This window comes from Aspergillus pseudotamarii (assembly GCF_009193445.1).
Source record: "Aspergillus pseudotamarii strain CBS 117625 unplaced genomic scaffold BDV38scaffold_2, whole genome shotgun sequence".
Taxonomy (NCBI): Eukaryota; Fungi; Ascomycota; class Eurotiomycetes; order Eurotiales; family Aspergillaceae; genus Aspergillus; species Aspergillus pseudotamarii.
In genome coordinates, this window is record NW_022475016.1 from 212,341 (window position 1) to 238,347 (window position 26,007).

The 26,007-nt window shown below is 48.0% G+C and overlaps 8 protein-coding genes across 8 annotated transcripts; 4 read left to right on the top strand and 4 right to left on the bottom strand.

The window, feature by feature from the left end:
• Nucleotides 1-924: 924 nt before the first annotated feature.
• BDV38DRAFT_277214 (uncharacterized protein) lies at nucleotides 925-1,529 on the top strand (the record flags this gene model as incomplete). Its single annotated transcript, XM_032058433.1, has 2 exons — nucleotides 925-1,043; nucleotides 1,097-1,529. The coding sequence occupies 2 exons, from the start codon at nucleotides 925-927 to the stop codon at nucleotides 1,527-1,529; spliced, it is 552 nt and encodes a 183-aa protein (XP_031919249.1).
• A 1,299-nt stretch (nucleotides 1,530-2,828) lies between these two features.
• BDV38DRAFT_277215 (uncharacterized protein) lies at nucleotides 2,829-3,276 on the top strand (the record flags this gene model as incomplete). Its single annotated transcript, XM_032058434.1, has 2 exons — nucleotides 2,829-3,170; nucleotides 3,223-3,276. The coding sequence occupies 2 exons, from the start codon at nucleotides 2,829-2,831 to the stop codon at nucleotides 3,274-3,276; spliced, it is 396 nt and encodes a 131-aa protein (XP_031919250.1).
• Nucleotides 3,277-3,739: 463 nt separating this feature from the next.
• Nucleotides 3,740-4,763, bottom strand: BDV38DRAFT_291940 (oxygenase MpaB family protein; the record flags this gene model as incomplete). The annotated part of the gene is made up of 1 exon (XM_032061885.1): nucleotides 3,740-4,763. The coding sequence occupies exon 1, from the start codon at nucleotides 4,616-4,618 to the stop codon at nucleotides 3,740-3,742; it is 879 nt and encodes a 292-aa protein (XP_031919251.1). The 5' UTR covers nucleotides 4,619-4,763.
• Nucleotides 4,764-5,350: 587 nt separating this feature from the next.
• On the top strand, nucleotides 5,351-6,827 carry BDV38DRAFT_277217 (DUF3712 domain-containing protein; the record flags this gene model as incomplete). The annotated part of the gene is made up of 4 exons (XM_032058435.1): nucleotides 5,351-5,595; nucleotides 5,651-6,072; nucleotides 6,123-6,247; nucleotides 6,297-6,827. The coding sequence occupies 4 exons, from the start codon at nucleotides 5,351-5,353 to the stop codon at nucleotides 6,825-6,827; spliced, it is 1,323 nt and encodes a 440-aa protein (XP_031919252.1).
• Nucleotides 6,828-8,831: 2,004 nt separating this feature from the next.
• BDV38DRAFT_267199 (purine and uridine phosphorylase) lies at nucleotides 8,832-9,868 on the bottom strand (the record flags this gene model as incomplete). Its single annotated transcript, XM_032056542.1, has 2 exons — nucleotides 8,832-9,741; nucleotides 9,804-9,868. 2 exons carry the CDS (start codon nucleotides 9,866-9,868, stop codon nucleotides 8,832-8,834), a joined length of 975 nt encoding a protein of 324 aa, XP_031919253.1.
• Nucleotides 9,869-11,270: 1,402 nt separating this feature from the next.
• BDV38DRAFT_291944 (uncharacterized protein) lies at nucleotides 11,271-16,243 on the bottom strand (the record flags this gene model as incomplete). The annotated part of the gene is made up of 10 exons (XM_032061886.1): nucleotides 11,271-11,402; nucleotides 11,634-11,929; nucleotides 11,969-14,097; nucleotides 14,160-14,738; nucleotides 14,793-14,817; nucleotides 14,866-15,051; nucleotides 15,196-15,312; nucleotides 15,368-15,538; nucleotides 15,721-16,030; nucleotides 16,097-16,243. 10 exons carry the CDS (start codon nucleotides 16,241-16,243, stop codon nucleotides 11,271-11,273), a joined length of 4,092 nt encoding a protein of 1,363 aa, XP_031919254.1.
• Nucleotides 16,244-18,131: 1,888 nt separating this feature from the next.
• BDV38DRAFT_62633 (caspase family protein) lies at nucleotides 18,132-19,994 on the bottom strand. The gene is made up of 7 exons (XM_032063661.1): nucleotides 19,729-19,994; nucleotides 19,539-19,672; nucleotides 19,026-19,484; nucleotides 18,743-18,966; nucleotides 18,472-18,692; nucleotides 18,252-18,421; nucleotides 18,132-18,196 (listed from the first exon to the last, which is right to left on the bottom strand). Exons 1-7 carry the CDS (start codon nucleotides 19,854-19,856, stop codon nucleotides 18,171-18,173), a joined length of 1,362 nt encoding a protein of 453 aa, XP_031919255.1. The 5' UTR covers nucleotides 19,857-19,994; the 3' UTR covers nucleotides 18,132-18,170.
• A 3,554-nt stretch (nucleotides 19,995-23,548) lies between these two features.
• fbx15 (F-box domain protein) lies at nucleotides 23,549-26,003 on the top strand. The gene is made up of 2 exons (XM_032063662.1): nucleotides 23,549-24,085; nucleotides 24,139-26,003. The coding sequence occupies exons 1-2, from the start codon at nucleotides 23,927-23,929 to the stop codon at nucleotides 25,921-25,923; spliced, it is 1,944 nt and encodes a 647-aa protein (XP_031919256.1). The 5' UTR covers nucleotides 23,549-23,926; the 3' UTR covers nucleotides 25,924-26,003.
• Nucleotides 26,004-26,007: the final 4 nt, after the last annotated feature.

Here is a 26,007-nt window from a genome sequence, read left to right on the forward strand (position 1 = left end):
GCGACTTCGAAAGTGGTGATAAGTAATCGGGCCAGCCGACGATCATTATTCCATGCATCACCCCAAGTTATACGTCTTGCGACCAGAAGCTCTCGGGCCGCGGAACTTTACTAGCGCTGGCAGCTTTCGAGATGCAATGTTCCGGCTCAGCAATAGTTTGCTCCAAATCGTATCTCGGTTCTTCTAGCGGTCGATTTTATGCGACTAGCTTCGACAATCTCCGTTTATTTTTCTTTTGCTTTAGAGAGCTTCTGTAGATCCGTTAGAATTTGCCTTACCATCACCAGTTTAAGCATAGTTTAGTAACTAGGTTGATTTTACCTTTTGGTGCTTGACTTTTGGATCGAAGGAGGAACATGCTTGGTTGCATCTGCTGCATATTCAAACCACATATAGAACACTAGAAACGGGAAGAAGTCCATTCTGCGTAAAGGTAACAATTCAAACAGTTGCATATTGGCGCTCTAGGGGAAGGGGCCCTTTATCAATCAAATAAAAAAGGGTCATCTCGCCCAATAGCCCCAAAAAACAGACACACCCTACACATACGTACAAGTAACCAGCACTTCAAGCTGTAACAAAATGAGAGACTGCCTGTCGGGCTAACATTGAGGATGAAACAAAATACACTGAAAAATAGGAACTGGGAACGGATTCCACATTCCAGACCGTGGTCGCGTAGGGGAGAAAGTTAGGGCCATGCAGTTACTACTCGGCTCAACGACGATCATTGACACAGACTCTCCACTCCGGATCTCGGGTCCAAGTTGAGTTGAACTTTGGCATAAGATGAATTATTACTCCGCCCTGCCAGGCACATGAAAGAGTCCAGTTTCACTATTTAACTTTCCCCAATCGCCCATCGTCTCATCTCATCGTATTTGCCCACCCAGTCCCTTTTGTCTATCAAACCAGGTCGCAAAAATGAAGTTCGTGTGGTTGCTCGCTGCCCTTTCTGCTACGGTGCTGGCAGCGCCCGAAAAGCGCGATGCTGCTCCGACATCGACCGAGTCGGTCAATTGGTCTGCACTTGGTCAAGCTTTGTATGTCCCTTTGTTGTGATGTTTACCAGAGTTGAAAGTGCTAACAATGGTAGGAAATCGATCACGCTTACGATGCCTACAGGGTCGGCCAACTTGGATAACATCTCTCCGCCTCCACGCTCCCTTATCCCGGAGATCATTAAGAATGTGCCTCCCTCGGCGCTGGCTCAGCTGGTGGTTCCCGCTCAGCGAAGTGCCCTTGCTAGCGAGATTGATGCCGGGACCACCCCCTCCTGGTATCTGGCGCTCCCCACTGACGTCAAAAGCTACATGGCCGAGGTGAAGAAGGAAATGTCCGACGGTGCATTGACAGCTACGACGGGCAAGTACGCCCCTGCAAAGGCTACGGCCGAGAGCACGAAAGACGGTGGCGCATCGTCCACAACATCATCAGGAATGGGAGCGGCAGCAGCTAAGCCGACCGGCGGGTTGGTCATGGGTGGGATGGGGGCCTTGGGGGTGCTCGGGGTAGCATTGGCGTTGTGATCGACATGAATTTATGACCGAAGTGAGATGATAAGCTATGGAAATGACGGAATTGTTTTTTTTTTTCTCTGGGTCTTTACATAGTAGTTTCAATTACAACCCTGGCGGTGGCGTATGTGGTCCCTGTGATTAGTGTCGTATTAGATTAATTGACCAAGTGGAATACGACAGACTGGCTGCACGCACAGGCTAAACAAGCTTCGGGTGGGGATATGGAGTGGGACTTTAGCATGCTCGGCCGGGCTTGCGTTGCCTGATAGTACGTATGTCCCTTGGATTTAATCATATGAAAGCGGATATCGACTCCGAACGGGTTCTCTCTGATCGGGTTCTACCCCATATTCGAGATTCTTTGGTGTCGATTGGGGTTCCTACTAAAATTAGGCTGGGGTTGTCGATTCCGAGTGGACTCCACCGTTGATACGAAGCGATATGTTGATCGCAGTGCAACGGTGTTTTGAGGGTTTTCACCACCAACAGATCGATCAAGGTTAGAGATCAGATCAAAAAGTATCACATGTACCTCTCGGCCCGAGGGCGAAAGAGGAAACCACCGCGATGCCATATAAATTGGAGGGTCTGATTGGCCGACTTGAGGGGGTATTCCCCGAAGTGATCGACAGTTACAGCAGTTAGCGGAGCCCTAATCCCATGCGGGGTCGTCTGGAGTCTCCAGTTCTTGCCCAGCCCCGAATGGTACTATATCACCGCATCCTGGCGAAGATTAATTCGTAGAATGATTTGGTAGCGAAAGAGGGGTATAACAGCCATTGACTCATACAAAACCGATGCTGAGGCAAATTCACATGGACAGGGTTTTCGTTCCGGGAAAGCTGGATCTTCCAGGCGGGAATAACCCTACTTGAGCCTCGGGTGAAAGCAACAAGCGGGCATCAACGCAAAACAACGACTAGAGCAAAAGGCAATCGACGATCTCAAAGTCCAGACCGGGATTGGAGAACAACTAACACCTGTCGAATCAGAGGCTAGCCTCAGCCGTGTGCAGTATTTGCCATCCAGACATGGATACACTTTTAGGTAGCATATCCTCTCTGTCCAGACTTTTAGTATGGGGCACCAGCTGGAAATTTGGAACGCCATAGATTAAGGTGCAGGCGGGGTTGCTTTTGTTTCGTATTCATAGAAAAAAACAAGTTTGTCGGACTCCATAGCTACATATAAGTTTGGGCAACCACAGTAGTCGGTAATCTTTTCCACAGATCAGCATCTCTCTTCAAGATCCCATACACTCCAGAAGTCATTCGTTCAGACCCTGAATATCATTCTACAAGCACAAAAATGCGTTTCTTCAAGTACCTTGTTTTTGCCGCCCCTCTCGCTCTTGCGACTCCCAGGCCCAACCCGGTAGCAGCTCCTGCGCCTGATGGTGGTCTCCTCTCGGAGCTGCCTGCGCTCATCGACGCCGTCAAGGACCTCTTGAGCACCGACACTCTCAATGACATCCAAACCATCGTCAAGGGTGGTGCAGTCCTTCTGGGCGGAGACACTCCCAAGAACCTACAGAAGCTTCTGTCGAGTGAGAACATCGATAAACTGCAGGGTATCGTTGATAATGCCGACGGTCTCTTGACACCGAAATTTGTCAACGAGACAACAACCCTGATTGACGCTGCGTCACCGGTAAGCTAGCATCAAACACATGACTATGAGTGAATATTAATGACTTTACTAGCTCGTCGATAATGTCTCGAAACTATTGGCTGGACTCCTGGGATCCTTGATTTAATAATGTTACGAAAGCAGCACTTTTGATGCCTAGACGGTTATCATAGGCTTTATGTTCTTATACGAATGTCCTACATGCCTAGATGGATGTTTGGGCTCCTAGGGTTTCTTTTTATTTCTTTTTAAATTGTTCAAATAGCGATCTAGAGACATGAAATGAATGCGCTTTTTTTTTCCCCCGGCTCTCTCTTCTTATCTGGGTCTAGTTTCGTACCCCTGTAATGTGCCGCGCATAGTTCATTTGGCCTTATCGTTCAAATTAAATTGACAGGGATCTTAAGAGCAAAACAAGACATTTAGCTCATTATTAACCTGTAGGTTATATTGAATCGGGACGCACGTGCATGGCAGAGATTTTGACCCCAGTTTGTCTCATTAATTTCATTCAGATCCCGCTCCAAGCATGAGTGGATGACGTGGGTGCATGCACTACGACAAAAAATAAGGACACAAATACCAAGTATCTACACAACATTCAAATGCTTTCGTAATTCTTGCAAATAATAGCGCAGTGGATATCCCCGTGTAGAGGTCGGTAGTGCAGGGTACACCGCTACCGAGAACCCCATGGTGGTCCGATACAATCCCCGTGTACTAAATGTCGACTTAAGTCCGTAAGCCTCTCTAATGCGTGGTGGTAACATCTCGATCGTAAGGACCCGCAAAAATGGTTTCATAACCGACACCCAGCGCGGATAATCGGTGCGGTGCAGAAGGTCCTGAGCAAATTTGTGTGCGTCTGCTGTGACGGTCAACTGCTCGATCTGGTCGTCCCAGTACTTCCAGAATGCCTGTCGGTTCTCAGGCCAAGTACCCGACGGTAGGCCCATGGAATGCATGAGGATTGTAAACTCTGCGTATGCCTTCTCGGCTGTAGTGTAGTTGACGAGGCCGTAGACGCGCTGGTAGAAATCGGTCGCGGTCGCGTAGAGCGTCGCTGCGACCCAGAGCTGAGTCGGTCGGTGAGAGGAGAAGTTCTCACTCCCCCGGAGAGGTGGCTGTCCTTGGCTGATGAGGTCCAACAGAGTCTTCTTTTCTTCTCGTGTGCCGAACACCAGGCAAGCGATGTAGCTGAGATTTGCCTGGAGGGCATCGGCTAGCTCTGTCGCTAGGTTGCTGCTGTTGCCGTTGCTGGCATTATGGGTATCACTAGTTCGATTTCTGATTCCGGGGAAGGCCGCCTGGAGTAGCAAAGCGGATCCTGATCCAGCAAATAAGATGCCTTCTTGCAGGATCTGAGGAAGAATTTCGAGTTGATCGAGGGCTTCCAGACGACTTGAATCGGATGAGACCGATGGTGTCTGGGAAATATGGTCTGGGGATTTCTTCTCATCGAACGACATGATGGCTATACGTCTGATGGAGAATAAAAGGGGGGATGTTTGGCTTTTTCTCGTCGAAGGTCAGAGATTTTCCACGGGTTGTCGCGGGAGTTTTTGCGCGATGGACGTCTTAGGGTTACAAGATCACCGACGACTCGTTGACAACAACACATGCGCTTGGAAGTACGACAACCTCGCCTCTAGAGGCTTGTCATACATCAACTCGCCTATCTTTGTCCTTTATCATGTAAATCAGGCCCCAGTGACCCTCTTTTTTTACTCACTTCCCCCGCATCTCAAAGAGGCAATAAATCCGTACCCAAGTTTTAATCTCTGGAGTAGGTGGATCCACCACCGACCCCGAAGCTTAGGTCCCCTGCTAACAACCGCGGTTTCTCAATAGTTCGTGCCGATCCTCATCCAACTTCCGCATGTGAACTCGTGTGTCTAAAATGAGGTCGCCATCATTGGCCCTGACGCGCCACTCACTGCGATCGACAGTGTCGCATTGTTGATCCATGCGGAGTGAAGGTACCAAGGTCGAAACCGGGCTTTCTCCGGAATTAACTCCTTGGTGTTCGAACCCCCCAAAGGCGAAAATAACTAGGAGAGCACATCTGAACATTAATCTACTCAGTGGCCATATATTAAATCATACACGCCTCGACCGTATCTTTTCATTTCCTCCTCCCCCCCGACAAGTCCGACGTGTCCACCCTTGCTCCCCGTGGACAGCGATTGGGCATAAAAGCCATGGAAGAGAAGCAATCCTATCTCGGCTCCAAAGCCGCCAAATATGCCCTGGGCGTCCATCGTGGTCCTCTTCCCCCAGATGATGGCGAAGGCGTCGCAATCGAACATGTCGAGACGGCAAACACCATCTCGTTAGAGAAAAGGGAAAAGACGAGGGCTGAGCGAGCACGCCGCCACTGGGCTCGATTTTGGTGCTGCTACATTTTTTGGAGCATTATCTTCCTGGTAGTTTTCTTGCCCGTTTTGTAGGTGCTCCACTTTCACCCCAACTACGTTTCAGATTTTGACTAATTTTTGCAGCTTCACGGTCATCATCCCGGCCATTGCCCAAAGAGTGCTCGACAATGCGTCGCTCGTCGTCACCGAGACGAGCGTTATGCAGCCGCGGCCGGATTCGATTATGCTTAGCTTGAAGACTGCTCTGAAACTACCCATCGGCGTTCCTGTACGTATCGAGCCCATAGCGATCAGTCTATTCAACCGCAAGGAAAAGGGCAACGGTACCTGGGCCAAGGTGTACCTTGATGGCGCAACGATCGACGGGAACACCACCCTAGGAATCGACAACCAATTCACCCCGTTGAACGTAGAGCAATGGAAAAAATACGTCCACAGCGTGGTCTTCGAGAAGAACGCCCCGCTATCGCTCAACGGTAAAACCACCGCATACCTCGGCAAACTGAAGAATCACGTCACCATGGATAAAGACGTGAAGCAAAATAGTATGTTCACAATGACCCATACTCCAAAAATATACTAACCAATGTTCCAGCTCTCAACTCGTTCTCTGGCTTCTCCGTCGCGGACCCTCAACTCCTTCTCCCTCCGAGAGAGGACGGGACCAACCTCATTGCCAACGCCACCCTGCCCAACCCCTCCGTTATGACCTTGGAAATCGTACGTGGCATCCAACCGAAACTCAATAAAGACTTACTAACAGAAACAGGGAACAACGATCCTGGACCTCAAAAGTGGAGACCTCGTCATCGGCAACGCAACCATCGACAATCTTATCCTCAAACCAGGCAACCACTCATCCCCCATCCACGGCATCATGGACCTCAAGGTCTTAATCAAGAACCTCGTACCCATCCTGCAGACCCAGGCCAGCTCCCTCAAGAATGGCTACCTCACCCTTGACACCGTCGGTAAATCTGTCGTCTACGACGGCGTCGAGGTCCCCTACTACACCGAAGTAATGAGAAACCTAACCATGACGGCGCAAGTGCCCCTCGGCGGCCTGATCACGAACACTCTACGCGGCCTCCTCCACGACGACAGCGGAACCAATATTTTCGCCAATCTCACTGACAATTCAGACACAAATAGCGGCGGCGGCGGCGGTTTACTCAGCAATTTGCTTGGGGATTCTAACAAGGGCCTGAGTAATCTGTTGACTAGCCGCGCCGTGGATGAACTCTTGAATAATCCTGAAAAGCGCTCGTCTATGATTAATATTCTAGAGGGGTTCCTATAAATAATGATTTTCATGACGCACGCGGCCGCGATTAATGTACATGGCCGTGTCAGCGATATCAAGTGGCGTTTGGTTTTAGATATGATTTGATTTATGATGATAACCCTATTGCGATGTGCTTAGTTAATGATATCCTGGCTACGATAATTTAGATGCCCAATATACGCATTACATAACTTATACTCTTTGCTATTGATCAGCTGGTCTAATTATAGTTAATCACGAAAATTCTTCGCCGGTAGTACACTGGTATATATCCACAAGTTTACACACGTTCATACATGTGGTTTCCGGGCTTTCCGGTGTCTACCATTCGGTCAATATATCAGGTTCTATGTCCGTTCTTAAAACAGAATTACTAGAGATATCTCAAGCTATTGTAACCCACGTTACATCGTCTTCAATTGGGAGCGAGATTCCAAAAATACATCGTCCGACTTGCCACCCACCAACGACTCCAGTGGAGCACCCGCTAAACTTTCTCCAGGAGTTCTGGTTGGCGTACTTGATGTGCAAGTTAAAGCAGGGACGATAACCTAACAAGAAGTACAACCATAAAATCACCGTCTTTCTTTACTAGCAAGGTTTATCAATAGCGCCATGTCTTTCCTAGCTAATGCATCTCCTCTTTCCCACTTATTTTCCACACGGAAATGCTTGGGTTATTGCTTAATCAGTGGAGAATTCTTTTTGTGTCCGCAACGTTGGTGGAGCATTCTAGCCAATGAAAATGCACGTACACCTGTGTGGATTTAATAAAAAACCCTAAGTGCCCCTTTCTTGAGGAGCCAATTAAATAGTTTGGTAATCTTAGGTAGTACGTATCCGTTTGCTCAACGGCCCCATAATTGGGGTTGGGTTTGATCGAACATCGGTGGGCCTGCTAGACATAAGACCATCCCAAGTGGAGGTTCCGTTAAGGCGTAAATTTTTGCAATGCTCCGATGGTTTCGGTGGTATATTTCGTTGAGCGTTCTGCCACTCGACCAAAATACCTTAGGCATTTGGTCGTGCGTCCAACCGAACAATCTACCCAGCATATTTCCTCGTTGTAGGGTATCTATATAATAGCAGATCTTATTAGCTTTCTCTGAACATTCTATGGAATTTAATATAGACTCTACACACGTATTCAGGCTCGGATGAGACATATTCTGTACCAGACTCCCTGAGGGTTGCTGTATATATTTACCCGGAGTATTCACTAATAATATTGTCTCTATGTCACAGTGACTGAAGATCATGTTTTCCTGCACAATGAAAGATTAGAGAAGCTTCCTGGTTCTTCTAGAGGGTTCATTTTACGTTTATTATAGCATAAAATCTCCCATCATCGGAGCTATTAACGACTAAATCATAGAGCTCAGTAGAGAACTCTCGTTGAACCACTTGAAACATTGGACTTGGTTGGGTTAAACTTCTACCACTGCGCTGCGCTTATAAATGGTCTTGTTTATGGTGATAGAAGCTTCCTTGATACAATTACCGGGACTGGAGAGCCATGAAGGGGCTTTTCGCCTGCTCTCGCTTACTTCCTGGTGGAGATTGCTGTGGAAGGGATGGAGAGGAGGTTATAGAGAGTCTGGAAGTACTGTAGATTGATTGTAGATGCACTATTCGAGTCTGACCAGAGTCTTAGGCTAGAATGCTCTTGCCACAACCGGGGTCATAGCTACACATACGTCTGACTGGAGCTGATATGAGACGCTCGCGGCTCTACCTTCTATCTACTAAACATTGTGTTTGATCAGATCCGGCTACAGGTCCCCTAAAGCCTTTTTTGAGTCTGATCCTGTTGGGCCTCTGGAACGATAAGTAGTTTCAACCACCTTTCACACCTCATTTGTAAACCTTGCTGTCAACTTTCTAAGTAACCATTAATATGCAATAATTCACACTATGGCGACAATCTACATACCTTTCCGCGACTTTCTTCAGCGGTGTCATATTTGCAGCCGTACTCCTATCGATTTTTCCTATATGCTGGGAGATTCTCTTTGAAAATTAGGAGCTTTTCAGGAAATATAGTATTTGGTGATGTAAGCGCATACCAGTATGCAGCATGCGAGCAACTATAGGGGGCAAAAGTTTCATATCGGATGGCTCGATCAGTAAGAGGAGTTCTTTCGCATATGCCGACGCTGCGGCAATTGCGCACTTTTGCCATTGATCGTTTTTATGAGAATCGGAGTAGTTGCTAATTCCTTGGATAACAAGGCAAGGGAAATTATTTATCAATCCGGCCGCTTCCATTTCAAAACAGAGTATTGAGTTCTCGTAACGTTGGTCAATCTTATCCCTTTCGATGCCGCTCTTAGCGACCATATTCCCAGATGCAATGACACCATAATGTACATATGGTTTACACGGAGAGTTACGGGACTTTCGTTGAATGAGCGCTTTTCTGTCGCAGGAATCGCAAGTTTCAGCTTTCGGGTCATGCTCATAATCTGACTGATACAACAGATCAGGAGCTATGTGGTCTTCTGGATATCCGTATTTCTCGCCCAACTCATCGATAATGCCTAGCTTATTGTTGATTGGTTTCTTAGGTCTCGCGTGGTAAGCCCTTAAGAGGTCCACCGCAGCCAGAAGCTTGCGAGGTGGCGCGCTGAACCAGTCTTTCCTCTGAACATGACCGTTATTCTTCAGCTTCCCATAGTCGTATTGTACAATTCCGTTGTAGGACCCACTAGGATAGCTAACCACGACATCACCCAGACGAATGTCCTTTTTCTTTCTTGGGACACCTCCTCCAGTTCCCACGAGGAGCGTGAACCTGATGTTCTTGAACGTGCGACGCATATTTTCTGCCACAATATCAGCTGGGCCAGTGCCCGTTTGCCCTCCCGATAGACAAGCCATCGCAACATTTTGTTCACCAACCTTACCTAATGATAGGCGTTGGTATCGTCTCGAGGTGTGGATTGGGGCCTCCCATGCTCCTCATCTAGCATCGCCATGGCCATCATCAACTCTTCATTCGAAGCAGATATCCATCCGATGGTATATTCGTCATTTGTATAAGGAGAGGGCTTCATGATGGGCAGTTATATTTTGAATTGGATTGCGCAGTAAAAGTGGAGTTGTGTGACATTTAAAAAGAGCCAATGTAGTGATCTGTGAGGGGAAATAAATACCACGAGGCTGGGGTTCTGATCTTGTTGCCCAAAAGTTACCTGAGCTCAACCCAAATAAAAATTAAAAAGGAGAAAGGAGAAACACCATAGAGGGGTGAGTACACGCATTGCAACAATGGCTTGGTATCATGCGTACTGAATCCCAGACAGAAATTACAGACTACTCTTCATTCAGTAATCTTGATAGATACATCTTGTGAAATTCTTCATAGGCCAGTCTGACCATTTATATAGCCAACAGAATCAGATCCAGGAAGGGCTGTTGAGGACCTGTGACTAGATCTAGTTAAAAGCGATATTCAGTAGATAAAATGTATAATCTTTCATATAAGCTCCAGACAGACTTATGTTATAGATCTGATTGTGACATATCGGCTCCCATACACCACACTATTTTGCTGCTATCTTTATGCAACTCGAAACAAAACACCAGGTACCATCAACAAGCACGCTAAATTTGAGAAGCACTCTTGTTCAAGGAGACAATTGTTGATGATGTTTTTATTATAAAAGAACGCTAATACAGTATGAGGTGACGGTCCAATTCACCTCTGAGGCATGGCGTTGGTACATTTACACCTTACATTGGATAATGCTGACACATGCCCCAGGTGTTTTCTTTTAATATGTCTGGTAACGTCTCCATAACTCGCCTTTTCCGTGATACGGGCCAGGCGACTGGTAGGGCTATGGCTAAATATATGGGCCATCTTCCAGAACAGCGATTCATACCGAATTTTTGAAGTTACCCTGCACTCTGACGGCTATGGCAAAGTGCTTATACTTAGGATGCGATGAGTCTAGTGGCAGGTACTGAGACATATGCCGGCTGGGGGGCCAAATTGGCCTTATATACGGGGTTGATATATGGATAGTTTGAGGATTGTATGAGCGGTTTAGCGTGTGGCTTTGGGGTTGGGTTGGGGTTCGTGGTGAGTTTGCTTACCTAGAGTTATGATTTGAACCGAGCCTTGGAAGGTCAACTGACGTTGAAGGAGCAGAAGGAGTGTGAAGGATGAGGGGACTGACTCGATAGAGTAGATTGGCTTACCTACGCGGTTTTAGAAGAGCCTGCTCTTATGATTCCTTAAGTTATAATTGCTCGCTATACATGATAATGCAGATTCTCTACTCTTAGACTAACCTATTCTTCATCTAAATTGGCTACATTATGCCAAATGAACGGACTAATTGACTCTGTTGATTAATAATTAAACACACCACCATAATATCAATCAATAATATGAAGGCAACAGTTTATTAAGACTATAGTTGCTTCGAAATCGTACTAAGCCTGTAGCAGTTAACAGAAATCGTTACGATCAAGAAGAGTTTCCGTCAAAGACCCCGGGAAAGATTCATGCCCAGCCAAGGCATCAAATTGCTCCTGAGTAGTTTTGATCTCCGGTTTGTACTTAAGAAAGTCCTCGACAGTCTGCCAATCATAGAATCTTTCTATAACAATCCACATTGCCTTCTCGCTTCCAGGCATTGATATGTTTTCCCTTATACAGAATTGAATCAAATCGTCAAGGTCATGTTTATCATCAACGGTCCTGGAAGCTGTAATATCCATCATACTTTCTGTAACTTCCAAGTTCGCGCGCCTTATAAGCGCTTCAGATGCGTAAATCTTGTCTGCTTCCGAGGAGTCGCTTTGCCAGACATTTTCCCACACCCGCTGAAGGTCCACCCCAGATTCCCTTTCTAGGAGGAAATCAAGTGCGTGATGTGGATTTTTATGTAGAGCTGCCCGTGTCAACACCATCTCTGTTATAGGAAATCTTGACCCATATCGGCTGAAAAGCAGATGTATGACGTCGAAGCCTCCCGACTCTAATGCTGCGTCGACTATGTCTGCTGTGATAATAATATCCATCTTGCAAGCGCAAAGCACTGCATCCATGCACATTGAATCCGTTGCTGCTGCCACAAGTAGAGTTTGGTGCGAGACTGGAAAGTCTGGCTTGAACTTTAGAAGAATTCTCAGGGCATATGAACTATGCGCAAGCTTCTCCACCAGTTCCTGATCGATATCTACAATCGCATGGCCAATAAGAAACCCTAGAGCATACCGTCCAAATACTGTTTGCTTTGCTATTCCTTCGACCACTATTTCCTTAGGAAACTGATTTGGGAATCTCTTCAGTAGTACCGACATGCTATCCTGACTCTGACACGCCGCTTCAAAAACTCGGTCCGTCACCTTCACTTCTGGGAACTTGTCTAGGACCAAGGATAATACGTCAGCACCCTTGAAGAAATTCCCGGCAGCTGATACCAGCACATCCTCTGAAATCTCAAGATCCTTCCCGCCAAGGTCAAGCAGGTAAGACATGACAGCTTCTGGGGAACCGGAGTTCTGTGCTGCCTCGCAAAGAATCTCCGGTGTGATTTTGATGCCCGATCCCGCATTGTTCACAAGCAGTTCTAGCATCTTACTTGTATTGAGTCTCGCAGCCTGAGCCAAAACTTTCTGTGAGACGGTAATGCCTGTCTGTTGTCTTCGTAGAAACAGGTCCATTATCTCGAGACCCTGGCTCCTGTTTGAGGCGAGTTTATAAATGACTTCTTCGTTGATAGGAGTACCTGGACTCCATTCCCCAAGCAGCACTTTCATCACTTCGAAGCCACATTCTCTATTGCCTGCTGCAATAGCCAGCATTTCCGTGCTAACAGGGGTGCTAGATGCTCTTTTCTTCAAGAGAACAAGTAACGCGCCTGAGCTATTGCGGTTGTCGGTTGCTGCTTCCAACATCTTTGACGTGACCACAATGTCATCTCGACATGACAAGAGTAGGTTTACTGCCTCTGCGCTTGCATACTTCATGAAGTCTCTCATTGTCCAATCGTCAAATTGGATCTCGCGTCCCCGCATTTCAACCACAACCCTCACCACACCGGGATTGCGATATACATGTTTAATCATGTGTTTAAGCCCTTGGGGGTCAATATGGACGTGTTTTGCCTGTTCTTTCAGAAGCCGCTGCATAATTCTCTCGCCACACGTGATATTACGAACCGCAGTACACATAACATCCTCCGTGATATGTATGACTGCTCTGTTGGGCCAATCAAGAAGTATTTGTATGAGAGTATCACCCCACCGCCAATTCCCCGCCGCCGCTGCAATAATACTTTTGTCAATCGTATTGCCATGTTCTTGGTCGTGATAAAATGATGTTTTATCATGGAGTAAAGCAAGTATCTTGCGCACCCTCTCCCACTCCTGGTCACGGTGGTCAATGCATCTTATGATCGAACAAGCTAGGTCTTTGGAGATGACAGAGGATATCTGCACAAGTCGCTCCAAGACATCGAGATGTCCCATTGTCGCAGCAGCATAGAACGCATTCTCCTTACCCCGAAAGATATTATTAAAGGGTGCCAGAGGGTCAGCACCTTTTTTAAGTAGACTTTCCACAATTTGGATCAGCCCCATCTTTGAGGCTCTATATATTGGAGGTTCCAACTGATCGGCTGGCAGATACCAGTCGTTAAAATTCTTGTAATCATGGTCAATTCGTACCCAGTTGAAATAGGTGACGGGAGAACAGAATATATGGACAATACTTTCCTGTAGCTCTGGAGACTGAAATCCTATTGCATCCAGCTCGAGCAGGTGGAAACCAAGATTTCTTGCTGCGTAGACTAAAACTGGCTGGGCAAGAGCTGCATCCCTAGTCAAGTGGTTGTCCGTTCTTGAAAGGAGTGAAAGAGATGTATTGGCAATGGTGAGATGCCCAGTGGAGGCAGAAAATTGGTACCAGAGTGTTTCGCCAGAGATATCCACAGGGATCAGGAATTCTTTAACCGAGAAGTGCGCCAGCCTAACAACATTATCTGATGATACTGTAATCAACGATGTAGTGCATACATTTACCACATCTCGTGGCCGAATGAAGTCGACAAGTTTTGCCAGAAATTCCAGTGTCAGTGAATGCCGGGAAAAGATGACCCAGATGAGAATGGTACGTGCAGCTTCTCGGTCATCCTCTGGCATTTTGTTCAAAATTGAGCTGTAGGTTTCCGACAGATCTTTCGGCAGCCTTTCTAACGCATTGTCGATAGCGGCTGGCGTGTGACACCTCTCAAGCTGCATGATTTGCAGGTAAGCCCATCGGAAACGACTATGAATAGGTATCTGTCAATATCCTGAAATTATTTTTGAGTGGTCAATTCAGAAACATACGGCCTTTCCATGCCCAGCAGTCTCTTTCGAATCTTTTCTTTCATGGGTCTGTTCTCGCTGAGCCACTTCCATGGCTCCCCTTGTTCAAGTCTGTCGTCAACAAACCTCTCAACATCTTGGCTTAAGTCTTCTTCTATATCATAGCCTGGGTATTTTCCCAGATGAAAACGGATATCATGCTCCGGTCGACTTGTTACAAGAATGTGAAGTGTTTCTTTGTGCTGATCTATCAGCCTATTCAGGAACTTCAACAATGTACCTCGTGCAGAGTTCCCAGGCAGTTCGGGGCACTCATCTAGGGCGTCAAAGATAAGAATTATGTGTCCTTTATGACTTTCGATCATCTGCTCGAGAATAACAAAGAGATTTTCCTGTGTTGGTTCTCGACCTTGGCGATGTCCTTCCCACAACTTAATGATAGACTCGGGAACTGGATTGGGACAAAGTTGCCGAATGACAGATCTTAACATGATCTCAACGACTTGCTGACTATTCTGGTTGAAATTAAAGAACCAGTAGGCTAGTCTCTTTTTCGGATCGCATTCACAAACCTTGTGCACGTGTGCTATAATGGTTGAGCTGGGGCCTATCAATTAGAGATCATTGTTGGCGTGCTTAGGATTTACTACATACCAAAGCACTGTTTTGCCACATCCCACTAGCATTGTTAGTGAAGCATGCCTTGTACTTGGGATGGGAAACCAACCAACTCCATGGAGCCTCAGAATGCTCCCAGGTTCAGCCATCCATTTTTGGCATTCTGGTGAGTCAAGGAACCAGTCGCCCGTTTGAGATGTTCGGTCCTTTTGCGCCTTGTTGTAAATTGCAGACTGCTCTCCGCCAGACTGATCCGTTGGTGACAGCCAATTCAAAATCTCCATCTCCTGTGAGCCTGTGGCATTTTTTTAGCATTCAGTTCAGTAGTCAATAGAAATAAGAAGCGTACTCAGAGCCCGTGTATCAATCTTTTGCGCTAATTTTTGTTGATCTGGAATTGATGAGAGAAGTATCGCAGTCGTGCGAAATAGAATCTTACCCAAATTCCTACCAAGATCCGTCCACTTTCTGACGTTTTCCTCTTCCAGCTCAATGGCTTGTTTAAGACGTTGTAGAGGCTGGTCGACCAGGGCACTAACGCTTTTCCACACGCGAGCTATAATTTTATGCTTAGACTAGGATAGAATTGTTGACAACGGAGACATGGATACCTGTTCCCTTTTCACGACTCGCCCTGTAAACTTCAGCAGTGTATTCAAGAATGGCCGCATAAACCTTCACAAGGGCCTCTTCGAGATGCTCATCGCTTTCAACCTGGCGATTCCGGTCATTTCTGTCAATAATGGCGTAATACGAAAGATTATTGGCAAGAAAACCAGATGCTTCCATGACAGCATCGCGGCGTTCAATGTCGTTCTTTACGAACTATGCTGTTTTAGCTCACTGGTTCTAAACATTAAAATATTGCTCCTTACAGTAAGCCCAACTGAAACGACGGCCCATGCCTGCGATGCTAGATGTCTGTCAGCCTATTTCGATCGATGGCGATAATAGGGCAACGTACCATGGCCCGTCGGGTCAAACGACGTCGCATTCTTGATAAGTTCTTGCACCTGCGAAACAGATTTAATGATCCCTTGGAAACATTCTTGAAGATTGATGTTCTTCCCATGGGGCCCTCGAATCTGGAGTCCACCATCCTTGTACTCCTTGTACTTCTCTTCTATCGCGTCTCGCACTTCCTCGATTGTCTTTTCCGTCGTCTTTGCGTTCCCACCTTCGAAGCATTTCTGATCCTCTGGGCTCAACCTCTCCTTTGCAAGAACCCAAAGATCCTGGCTTTTCGGCTCGCTCTCTACTTGACGCTGCGACAGCTGAGAAGTCGATGTAGAGTCAGGGATGGAAGGAGCACTGAGTGACGACGACTTATTCTCTTGAACACGAGTTGGCAGTCCTGCCTTGCCGCCTTCCTCCTCCTTTCTTAATTCTCTATTCAGGTTGACGGGCCGGGAAGGGGCCCCATTATCATCACCACTATCGCTGTGATCCTTGCCACAGTCAAGGCAATCAACCAGTTTCTGGAACATTTTCACTCTTTTCGTCCGATGGACGAGACGGATTGACTGTAACTCAGTCAGTGAGAAGAGAATACAAACAGTCGGAGGTAAGATGGGTTTTTCGTAACGTGACGTGTTTCGATATGCATGCATGACACTTAACGCGAACATTATACACTGCCATTCGACTGTCCCCACTTTTGAATAGAGAATGCATGAGCTGAGCCTCGACTCGATCCAATGATTTTTCAGCGCTCGGGCCCTCTTTCAGCTATGATTTAACATCAAAGAAACGCCGATAGCTACGTCGTGGTCTCTATTGCGAGGCTGTGCTGTAGATAGATGGTGTCAATCTCGGCTTTTCTTTTCTTTTCCTTTTTGTTTTTTTTTTCCCTCTTCTGCGCCAGGGGCACATGTAAAACCCCAATACTTTTCTTCACAGCTCCTCGCTGTCATCATATCTCTGGGTGGAAGTGAACACATCGTACTGTTCCATACTGTTGGGGATGAAGTTGTTCAAGGCGCGACATTGTACTATATGGTTATTTTGGCCGAGTGGGAATGACATAATGACGAATACTATAGCGGTCCTAGCCGGTATATAAATCAAAATATATTTACTACTTTTTCGGATGACGATAAACTAATATTCAGGTTCCTATAGGACCTTGAAGGGTTGCTTCAACAGCGGCGAGACAGCCGCAATTGGTCTTGGGTGAGCATAGTCAGTCTTACTAATGCTATATTATGGTTAATTTTCTGTCTTATTTTCTTTTCTTAGTTTTGGGGAATTCGTTTAATGGATGTGATTTTATACTAGCTACTTTATCCACTCCTTCTATAGTCGGAGTCTACTGTTACTGTTACTGATGAGAAACAGAAACCATGTATAGCGAATATATCCTCATGTCACAAGAACAGCGAGAAATATGAATGTCTAACTGATATTCTAAATCAGGCATAATACATGTACATGAAATTTACAGCGTCACCTATACATCCTCGTGACTTTCAATATATAGAACCGAGACTTAGCATACCTTACGCTCACGATAGCTACTATATCCTGTGGATGTGGCATGCGCCATTATACATAGTTAAGATGAGGAGATACTTAGGGGCTTAGTCAAACTCCCTGAAGGAGGTGCCAGGTACCCTATTGCTTAACTTATTATATAGTTAACGTTTAGAATTTTGGGGTAGCTTCTATTCTGTTAGTGGATCGACACCATTAAAATAAAGGGCAGACAGCCTGGTAGAGATCACTGGGCAGGCAAAGTCTATTCAATTTTCGATTAGACTCTGGAGATGTATTCGCCAATATGTACAGAGAATCCTTCTAGGGATATTTAAAACTCCCAGGGGGTACCAGGCAGCTGATACTGCAATATATCTCAAAGACATTAGGTCTTTTTACCTTATCCATTATGTAGGGCTTGGACGGCCCCGTACATGGCCCAGGTATCATTCTTTTTTCTTTTGTGGAAGAGCATTCCCCCATAGTCGGGATTATCTAAGGTAGCTACGACAGGCTCGGTGCAAACCAAAGTATCGAAGGCTGTGATCTTTGATTGAATTGTTACATCGGCCAACAGCGTTGCAGAGTTGGGGTCTTTCAAGTACCAGGACTTATTATCGACATGCATGTCGGATGTGCACTTAAAGCTTATATCCGTGACAGTAGCAAGAGATGGAAAGAAAACCTTAGGACACCGTATGGCCAAGACCAGAATCGTTGTACCTTAAGCGTGCTGTTGGTCAGGGAGTATAACTATCAACAGCACTGCTGTCTAGCTAAACAATGCATAGAAATGAAACCGAAAGGAAATATGGCCTGGGCTTTGCTCGAAGGCCCATGCAAGTGCTATGGAACATCATGAAATCTTGTAAACCAGAAAGAAAAGAAAAGAAAAAAGAACACTACGCATACATCATGTCTCATACGATACATATCACATCACATCACAAAAAGCAAATTGGTATCTAGCGCTGTTAGTCGAGAACAAAAGAAGTCGACAAGATAGATCAGGAGACTCACCTAGAGGGTGGCTGCAGCTCAGCTGCGGCTTCTGGCTGTATTTGCCATCTAATTCGGACCGAATCGAGTTTAGTAGTTGTAAATAGCTCTGGTTTGGACGCTGTTGTAAGGTCTTGATAAAAGCCCAACTCAATGCACCTCGAGCCTCTCCATCCTGGAAGGTATCCGCTCTATCACCCTGTTAGCTGGGAACGACGATGTCACCTGGTAGGACACTTACGAAGTTTGGGTATCCTTGGAGCCTGAAAACATGACGACGTCCGCAGGGGATGTCTTGGTTCTAACGGTTCGTTCGCGCGCAGAGTCGCCCAAGGCGGCTTTCTTGAGGAAGCCAATCGCCGTCTGGGCCACACTAGCGAAGTCGCCTTGCCCATATGACGTTATGGCGCTAAAGAGGTCCTGAGCCGCCTCTTTGGCGAGATTGGGTTCTTTCAGAATACCCTAGCTGAGATGAGCCACTGGAAGGTACGTTAAACGTGAGAAAAGCTTACCTGTGTGGAGTATACGTAAGGAAGGTCCAGGGCCGTCCCCGAGTGGCACGAGTCGAAAATAGCAGTCAGACGAACACCCGGTTGCAGCGGGCGTACCCTTGAAGCATTGTCAGTATTGAGACGAGCAGTAAGCAGAGAGCACACGTACATAATAGCGTGCATGTCATCGTCTACGATGTGTCCTGCCGTACGGTAGTCCAACGGGTAGATAACGTCATCGTATCCTTGTGTCCGTCAGCATTAGTCATGAATACACATCATGGGTGAAGGGCCAGATACTTACCATCCTCCTCGTCTCCATCCAGATCCGGTGTTCGACCGCCATGTCCTAGACCAATCAGCCAATAAATTCCGGATGAGTTGAGGCGAAGATCTCTACCTGAGAAATGAATGAAAAGCGAATCGTTCGGCTGCGCATCCTTGACCAACCATTGCATCGCTCGTAGAATATTAGCTTTCGTCGGGACACTCATGGGGTTCTGTTGGTCGTCGGTCAGGATGACCATGTCTTCTCTCCGGTAGCCATATCTATCATGGAGGAAGGTCGACATATTGGTCACATCATTGATACAGCCGCGGAGGGCGTTCGGTTGCCCGGCATAGTTAATTCCAATCAATAGGGCCTTCCGTCGGCCCGTACACGCAGAGTACTGGAAGCGATAGTTGGAGGGAGCTCCGTTGCCGAACTTCTGTGCCTCCATGGGAGGGCGTGGGGGCGTTTGGCCCCATGACGGCGAGTGACCTAGGATGGGTTAGTCGTTCCTGTCTGTAGCAAGATTGGCATGGTTGCGCTTACTGTGATAAGAGCGGTACTGTGACCCCGAGGATGGGGGCGGAGTCGGAGTGTGATGGCCATAATGACCGGGGGGCGGATATTGTGGTGGAGAATACGAATGGGGTGATTGGGATGGAGGAGGGTATCCGTTGGAACTTGGACCGGTTAGCCCTAATGACAGGACGGTGAGTGGACAAAAGCGGCAACTTACTAGTAAGGCTGCTGTTGCGGCGGCGGTGGAGGTGCTGACCACTGCTGGTGATGCTGCTGCGGCGGCGGGTAGTAACCACCCCCCCAACCCGATTGCGGGGGAGGGTAATTATAGTTTGGGTAGTACATCAATTAGGATGAAATTGAAGTGTTACTCGTGACGTTGAAGGGATAGAAAGAGAGAGTGTGAGTGTGTGAGTGTGAGAGAGAATGAAAGTGAAGGAGTGATCAATTTCCCCTCGCCAAGAAACAGTCACTCGTGTGGAGAAAGTCAGTGCACCGTCTCGGGGGGGTTGGATTAAACACGAACCCCTCAACCCACAAGATCGTGAAGAAATGTAAGCTTATCTTCCCACTGGGGACAGGATGGGGGGGAGGAGGAACAGGAAGAGAACAATAAAGTGATCAGGGAATAAGAAGTGGGAGAAAAGGAAGAAGAAAAGACCAGAACGCGAGATTTAACAAGAACGGGGAACCTGAGGCAGGCTGGCTGATAGTCCGCATTCCTCGGTGGGGTCCGTTCCGTCGGGCGATTGGCCCAATTGTCCAATGTGGGTCTGACACGAGGCGGATAGGGCAACAGCGGTCAAGTGAGAGAGAGAGAAGATGGGTCTTTTTGATTGCCTTCTTTGTTGCGAATGAGGTCGGTGTGAGGGGACTTACGGACAACCGATGCAAGTCAATTGCACCGGTCTTGTTCGTCGACACATTTTTTTGGGTGATATCTACAATCCTATCCCACAACAATCGCACTTGAAATGGACCACCCCAAAAAAAGGTCTCCCCCTCGATCGGCATGAGTAATCCATGACGACGGAACGCCATTATCATCAAGCACGACATCCATTGGTAGGCTGTCAGCCTTACCGCAGACTCCTGAAGGTGGGTTCCGGTAATCTCGGCAAATAGAATTTGCCCCTCGACCCGTCTTGCAGACCGTTTGGCATCCTGCTTCTCAACACATGATACGTACTCTCCCTTCCAAGTTCATTTGGATGGGACAGCCCTACAGCCCTGGTTCCATGGTACGTGCCACAGTGGATGCTCCCCCAGCCAATCCATTCCCCAGGAACCTTGACGAGTTCGGCGCTTGTCCCGAGGGGGCAATGTTCCGGAATGTTCGCTAGGCACCAGCATAACTGTCTCGGTCTTGGCCTGCAGCCGGGCACATGAAGGCTGAGCATAAATGACGATGATGGAAGTCCAATGATGGAATCGTCGGTTGCCGGCTGGCCGATCATCCAGGCTTGGCCCAGAGTCATGCCTATTAGTTGATTCAGTGCAGGTCACGAGGATGGCACCACCGTATCTCATTTTCTTGGGGACATTATAGTACGAGTATCTTACGACCGTCACCAAGGGGCCAGATGCTGCTGCTTGACAGCCAAGTCTTTGTTGCCCGTCACGGGGTCATGCTCACATGACCACCATGGAACATGTTAGTTGGTATGCTACGTCTCACCGCGTACCATGTTGGGAGTAAGCACCGCAACCAGTCGGCAACTTTGCAACATGATAAATGATGGATTGACTGGGGGGCTGGCAACTTGCGGTAGCAAAGTATAGCTTTGTGCAGAATTAAATGCGACACAAACCAGGTTTAGATAATGTAGCCCCATTTACTCCCAAGTATGTTCCCAGGGTAATCATTAGTCCTACCCGCTGTTAAGGCATCATGATGGTAAAGAGCCTCAATGACACTAAGCCAGCCATAGTGGTAGAGAGTGACATATGACTCGCGCCACATGTTTATACACATGGCATGACGTATGCGTAGAGCTTCATACGATAAAAGGGGTCAAGAATCGACCCTCAACTTGAGCACAAAGTGTTCCAGAACGGAGGACACGAGCGTCTAGATATATTCCCAACAGGTCCTTGTTGAGCCTCAGTGGGTTCTCCTCACGAGGCCTGACCCCTCAGCAATTTACACCCCGAGGAGAGCTCATGATCAAGGCACCAGAGGAAAACTCAATGGTCTGTGCTTGTGCTCCACATTATCAACACCAGCCCCTCTTCTATCGGGGTCTACAAGGATACGAGCAAACAAAAAGCAACCGGGCAGCAGGAATGTGACCAAACAGGGATCCTTGCTTCCTCCGCCTTGAGCGGCGCATGGACACAGGACCCAGACGAATCCATCGACCACGTTCCAGACGCGTCGACCAATCTGGGTGCTCACCCCTTCGGAAGATCGTCGTCACATCTCGTGGAGTGATGTACAGCGTACAACGTGACGAGGGACTAGGTTTGGACCTGTTGCGATACCCCGCAGAGCCCGAGTCTCCATGCTTATGTCTTATCTCGCACGGGTCTTTCCTGATTGGCAGGTGCGTCACTATGAACAAAGATGACCCGAACAACCTTGCATGGGGAGCTCATCGACGAGGCTGGCTATCCGGTATGAAACGAGACGACCAGTCATTGTTGGACCTACTCCCCATCGCACGGGAGCCCCCAAAGCATGGACACCTTACCCTGGGTTTGACAGGCGATCGTGTGCCAACTTGGGCCTCAGTGCGGCGATCTGGATGACCAGCCTCTTCCGGGGGGGTACCTGATGGATCCTCGTCCGGAATGAGGCAGTGCAAGGCGCAGTTGATGCGCAATTATTCGTTTGCCATCGCCATTGTTGAATTTGAAAGGCAACCATATTTCGAGTCTCATGTCAGGTTTAGTGGCGCTCTACTTTACTCAATTGAGTATGTTCCGTAGACATGTTCCACGGGGGGGAAATGATTTTAAGATGTTGATCTGAGGGCACGCCCTGACCAGTTGGTTGACGGATGTGACGGCATGAGTAATTTGGCAGCTTACGGGCACCGCCACGAATTGATTGATGATATGGCAATCATGGCCCGAGTATCGGCCTCTTGGATTATGTTTTTCCTTTCCTCGATATTTCTTTTTTTTTTTTTTTTTTTTTTTTTTTTTTTTTTTTTTTTTTTTTTTTTTTTTTTTTTTTTTTCTGCATCTATTTTTGTATTCCCAGTTTAGTGTATCAATAAATTGGGCAAGAATGAGAATACTCAAGAAACTCGGTGTTCACCAATCCATTATCCATGGTCGATATTTTTACCCGGCGTGGCAAAAGACAAGTGTTTCTCGGTGGAAAGGACCAGCTGGTGGTACAGAATCATGCAGCCGCATCACTTTTGACAGACTAGTGGTAGTCCTTGGGTGTGATTTCAATTTCGATAGTGTAACGCTGAGACACTAGAGGGCTCAGTTTGTTTCTCCGAAGCGCGAAGAGGCAATTCGGGGTCCGACAGGATGGGGTAAAGTTCAAGTCGGCAGGAAGCGACCGGCGTAAGAAAAATAGCGCTGGGTCGCTTTTTGTTTTCCGCCACGCTGAGAGTGTGAACCAAAAAGAGCCGCAAAAAAAGGGCCAAAGTCGGTGAAGCCCCAACCAACGCCAAAGGTTGGTATCATTCGGAGCCATCCCGCAGTTCGTTTCCCAATTAATTTATTTTTAGCTTTAGTAAGTAACGTAACTCGGTTGAAAGAGAGAAAAGACATAATAAAGAGAAAATAAAAAGAATATGAATGAAAGAAAGAAAGACAGCAAGACAGACAACATGGAAATCAGATCCACCAATCTCACCCCGTTATCATCCCCCATGGATCACGAACGAGGGAACAAGGAAAGGGAAACCAAGTGACGAAGGTCCAAGATGAGGCTCTTGGACATTAAAATTTAATCGAATAGACACGGGAAGAACGACCCCCACCGCTCCAAAGTAAATGAAAGGGACGATCGTAGGCTTTCATCATCCGACCTTGACGCGCGGACCTTCATTCGATGCATGTGGCGTGGCTTTAATTTTGATATCCACTTGGGTCAAATCCTAATAAGCGCTCCTTGCACCAATCGCGGTACTGGGGGTCCAAGAGGCTCCACGATTCCATCGGGTCTTCGATCTCGCTTCGAAATGATCCTCATGCTTGTGTGAGAGCCGCATTCCTGAACTACTAAAACATGCTGCTGCGCAGCTGGCCAATTCCGTCTCCATGGGTGGTTGACTGCCTTTGTAGCAACCATTGACTTGCGTTGCACTCGTGGTATTCACAGGCGGTTTTCCCTGAAGAAACATTCCCTTGAAACCCGCATATATTATTTTATTAACTACATTCCCTCTTCAGTGCAATCGACTTCCTTCAGATGCTTTTCACACCCATCGTGTGTGTTCCCTTCGGTCATGGCAGAGATGACCAGAAATCTGGATTGTATCCCGTACGATGTTTTCTACCAAGTGGCATCCACCCTGGACTGTCATGATTTCGTGCATCTCAGCCGGGTGAATCGAAGCCTGAATGCCTTGATGCGAAACGAGTCATTGGCACGGAAGACCGTCGAGGTAATACCTTCTATACCGTCTATGTAGAACGTGGAACACTGACAGTGCGACAGAACCACCTACTGCATACCAAGGAAGGGCAACAGGCAACTGAGCACAAGGCGGGATACCGTAAAGCACTGGGACGTCTATATGACATCAAGGAAGCTGTGGCCACCGCCGATCCGTACTCGGCCTCAATTATCGGCTACGGGAGTGCCTTTCTCTACAGCGGCGGTGCGCTGTGCTATGTGTTCAACGACGAAATTCGTGCGTTGGATGTCCATGGGGCCAGCCAAGTTGAGCATGTCCTGAACCTGCACGCGGTCCTGTCCCGCGTCATCCCGGATTGCGACCCGACCGAAGACGCAACCCAACTCTCCCTGATGAACTACAGCCATGGCGTGCTGGCATTTTCCGTGGAGATTGTAGACCGCCGGGAAACCTGGCTCCTGGCGGTGGATATGCGGCGAAAGACGGAAGGTGGAAAGGGGCGATTGCGCCTGCGCCGACAACTCGAGAGCAAACAGCGATTATTCGTGCGACACAACCAATCTTACCTCTACTACGGGACCCACTCCGGTGCGGGTTATCATGGGTATAAGCAATGGATCGTCAATTGTTTCGAGTTGGCGACGGGCAAACAAACGAACGAGAAACCGGTCCAGCTGCACGATTTCGCCGGCAACGAAATCGGACAAACGGTGTGTTTTGACGTCCACCAGGACCATCTATACGCCGTGTCCACGCAAACAGCCTTCGAGATGGAAGAGGTCGACTGGACCTCGTTCTACGTTTGGGTCTGCGTGGCCCCCACCAACAATACGAAGCGCGTGACACTCAACCGGACCTGGCGCCGACAGCATCGGGAGGGCCCCATAAACGACTCGTGGTCAGATATCTCCCTGCGACACGATGAGGCCACCAAACAGCTGATCATCCTGGAATGTCGCCGCGAGTGGCACAAGGGCGGCAGTGAGAATTTCCGCACATACTACGTGCAGCCGCTCCCATCGCCCACGGAGATAACGCAGCATAGTAAGCACCAGGGCGAAGCCTTCCGTCCCGTCTCTCTACCCGACGAACCGTTGACCAAAACCCTGGACCCGTCCAGCAAACCGAACTACGAACGCCCCCGGAAACGTCTCCGCCGACACTACCACCCCGAATACACCCTGGGCCACGACGACCCCGTGCACCGACAGGACTTCATCTTGAACCGCACCAAGCTACGCACGTACAACCTCTCCGCCTCGACCTTCGTCGATCTCGTCAACGACCCATGTCCAACCCCTGGGAGTCTGATCCCGCACGACCGGTTGCGGCTGCGCATGGTATCGCGCAAGCGCAAGTGCCCAATCGACGAGACGGGCGAAGAAGGAACCCCAAACCTGCTCTATTGTCCGGAGATCACGGAAGAAGAACAGGAAGAGGATGGACAACCCGCAGATGGCAGTGAAGAGCGCTTCGCGTCCCGTGGAGTCCGCCTATGGCCGCCTGACCACGCGCCGCCCGCGTTGACCCAACTTCTCTGCCCATCCAAGCGAACCGGCAAGGTTGAGGCCATGGCGGACGAACGGACCATCATCTACACGGTGAACCAGGAGGGCCTGAGCTCCGATCTTCAGGCGATCATTCTCATCAATTTCGACCCGGCGCTGCGACTGCCCGGTCTGCAGCGCATGGACATGTCTGGCACGCCTGAAACCCACACGACCAACACGACGACGGGCACTGAGCAACCGCAGCCTCCCATCTTCAACCTTGCCGGTCCGCGTAGGGCGAACCATAAGGAGCCATCTGTCCGAGAGGAACAGGCGATGCACTTGCACATCAAACGTGGATACTGGCTACGATAGTTGGTCCGAGAAAAGTCTACTGGTAGACACGGACAGATATACGAGATAGAAAAGATAATAATGAGTAACAAACAATGGAAACAC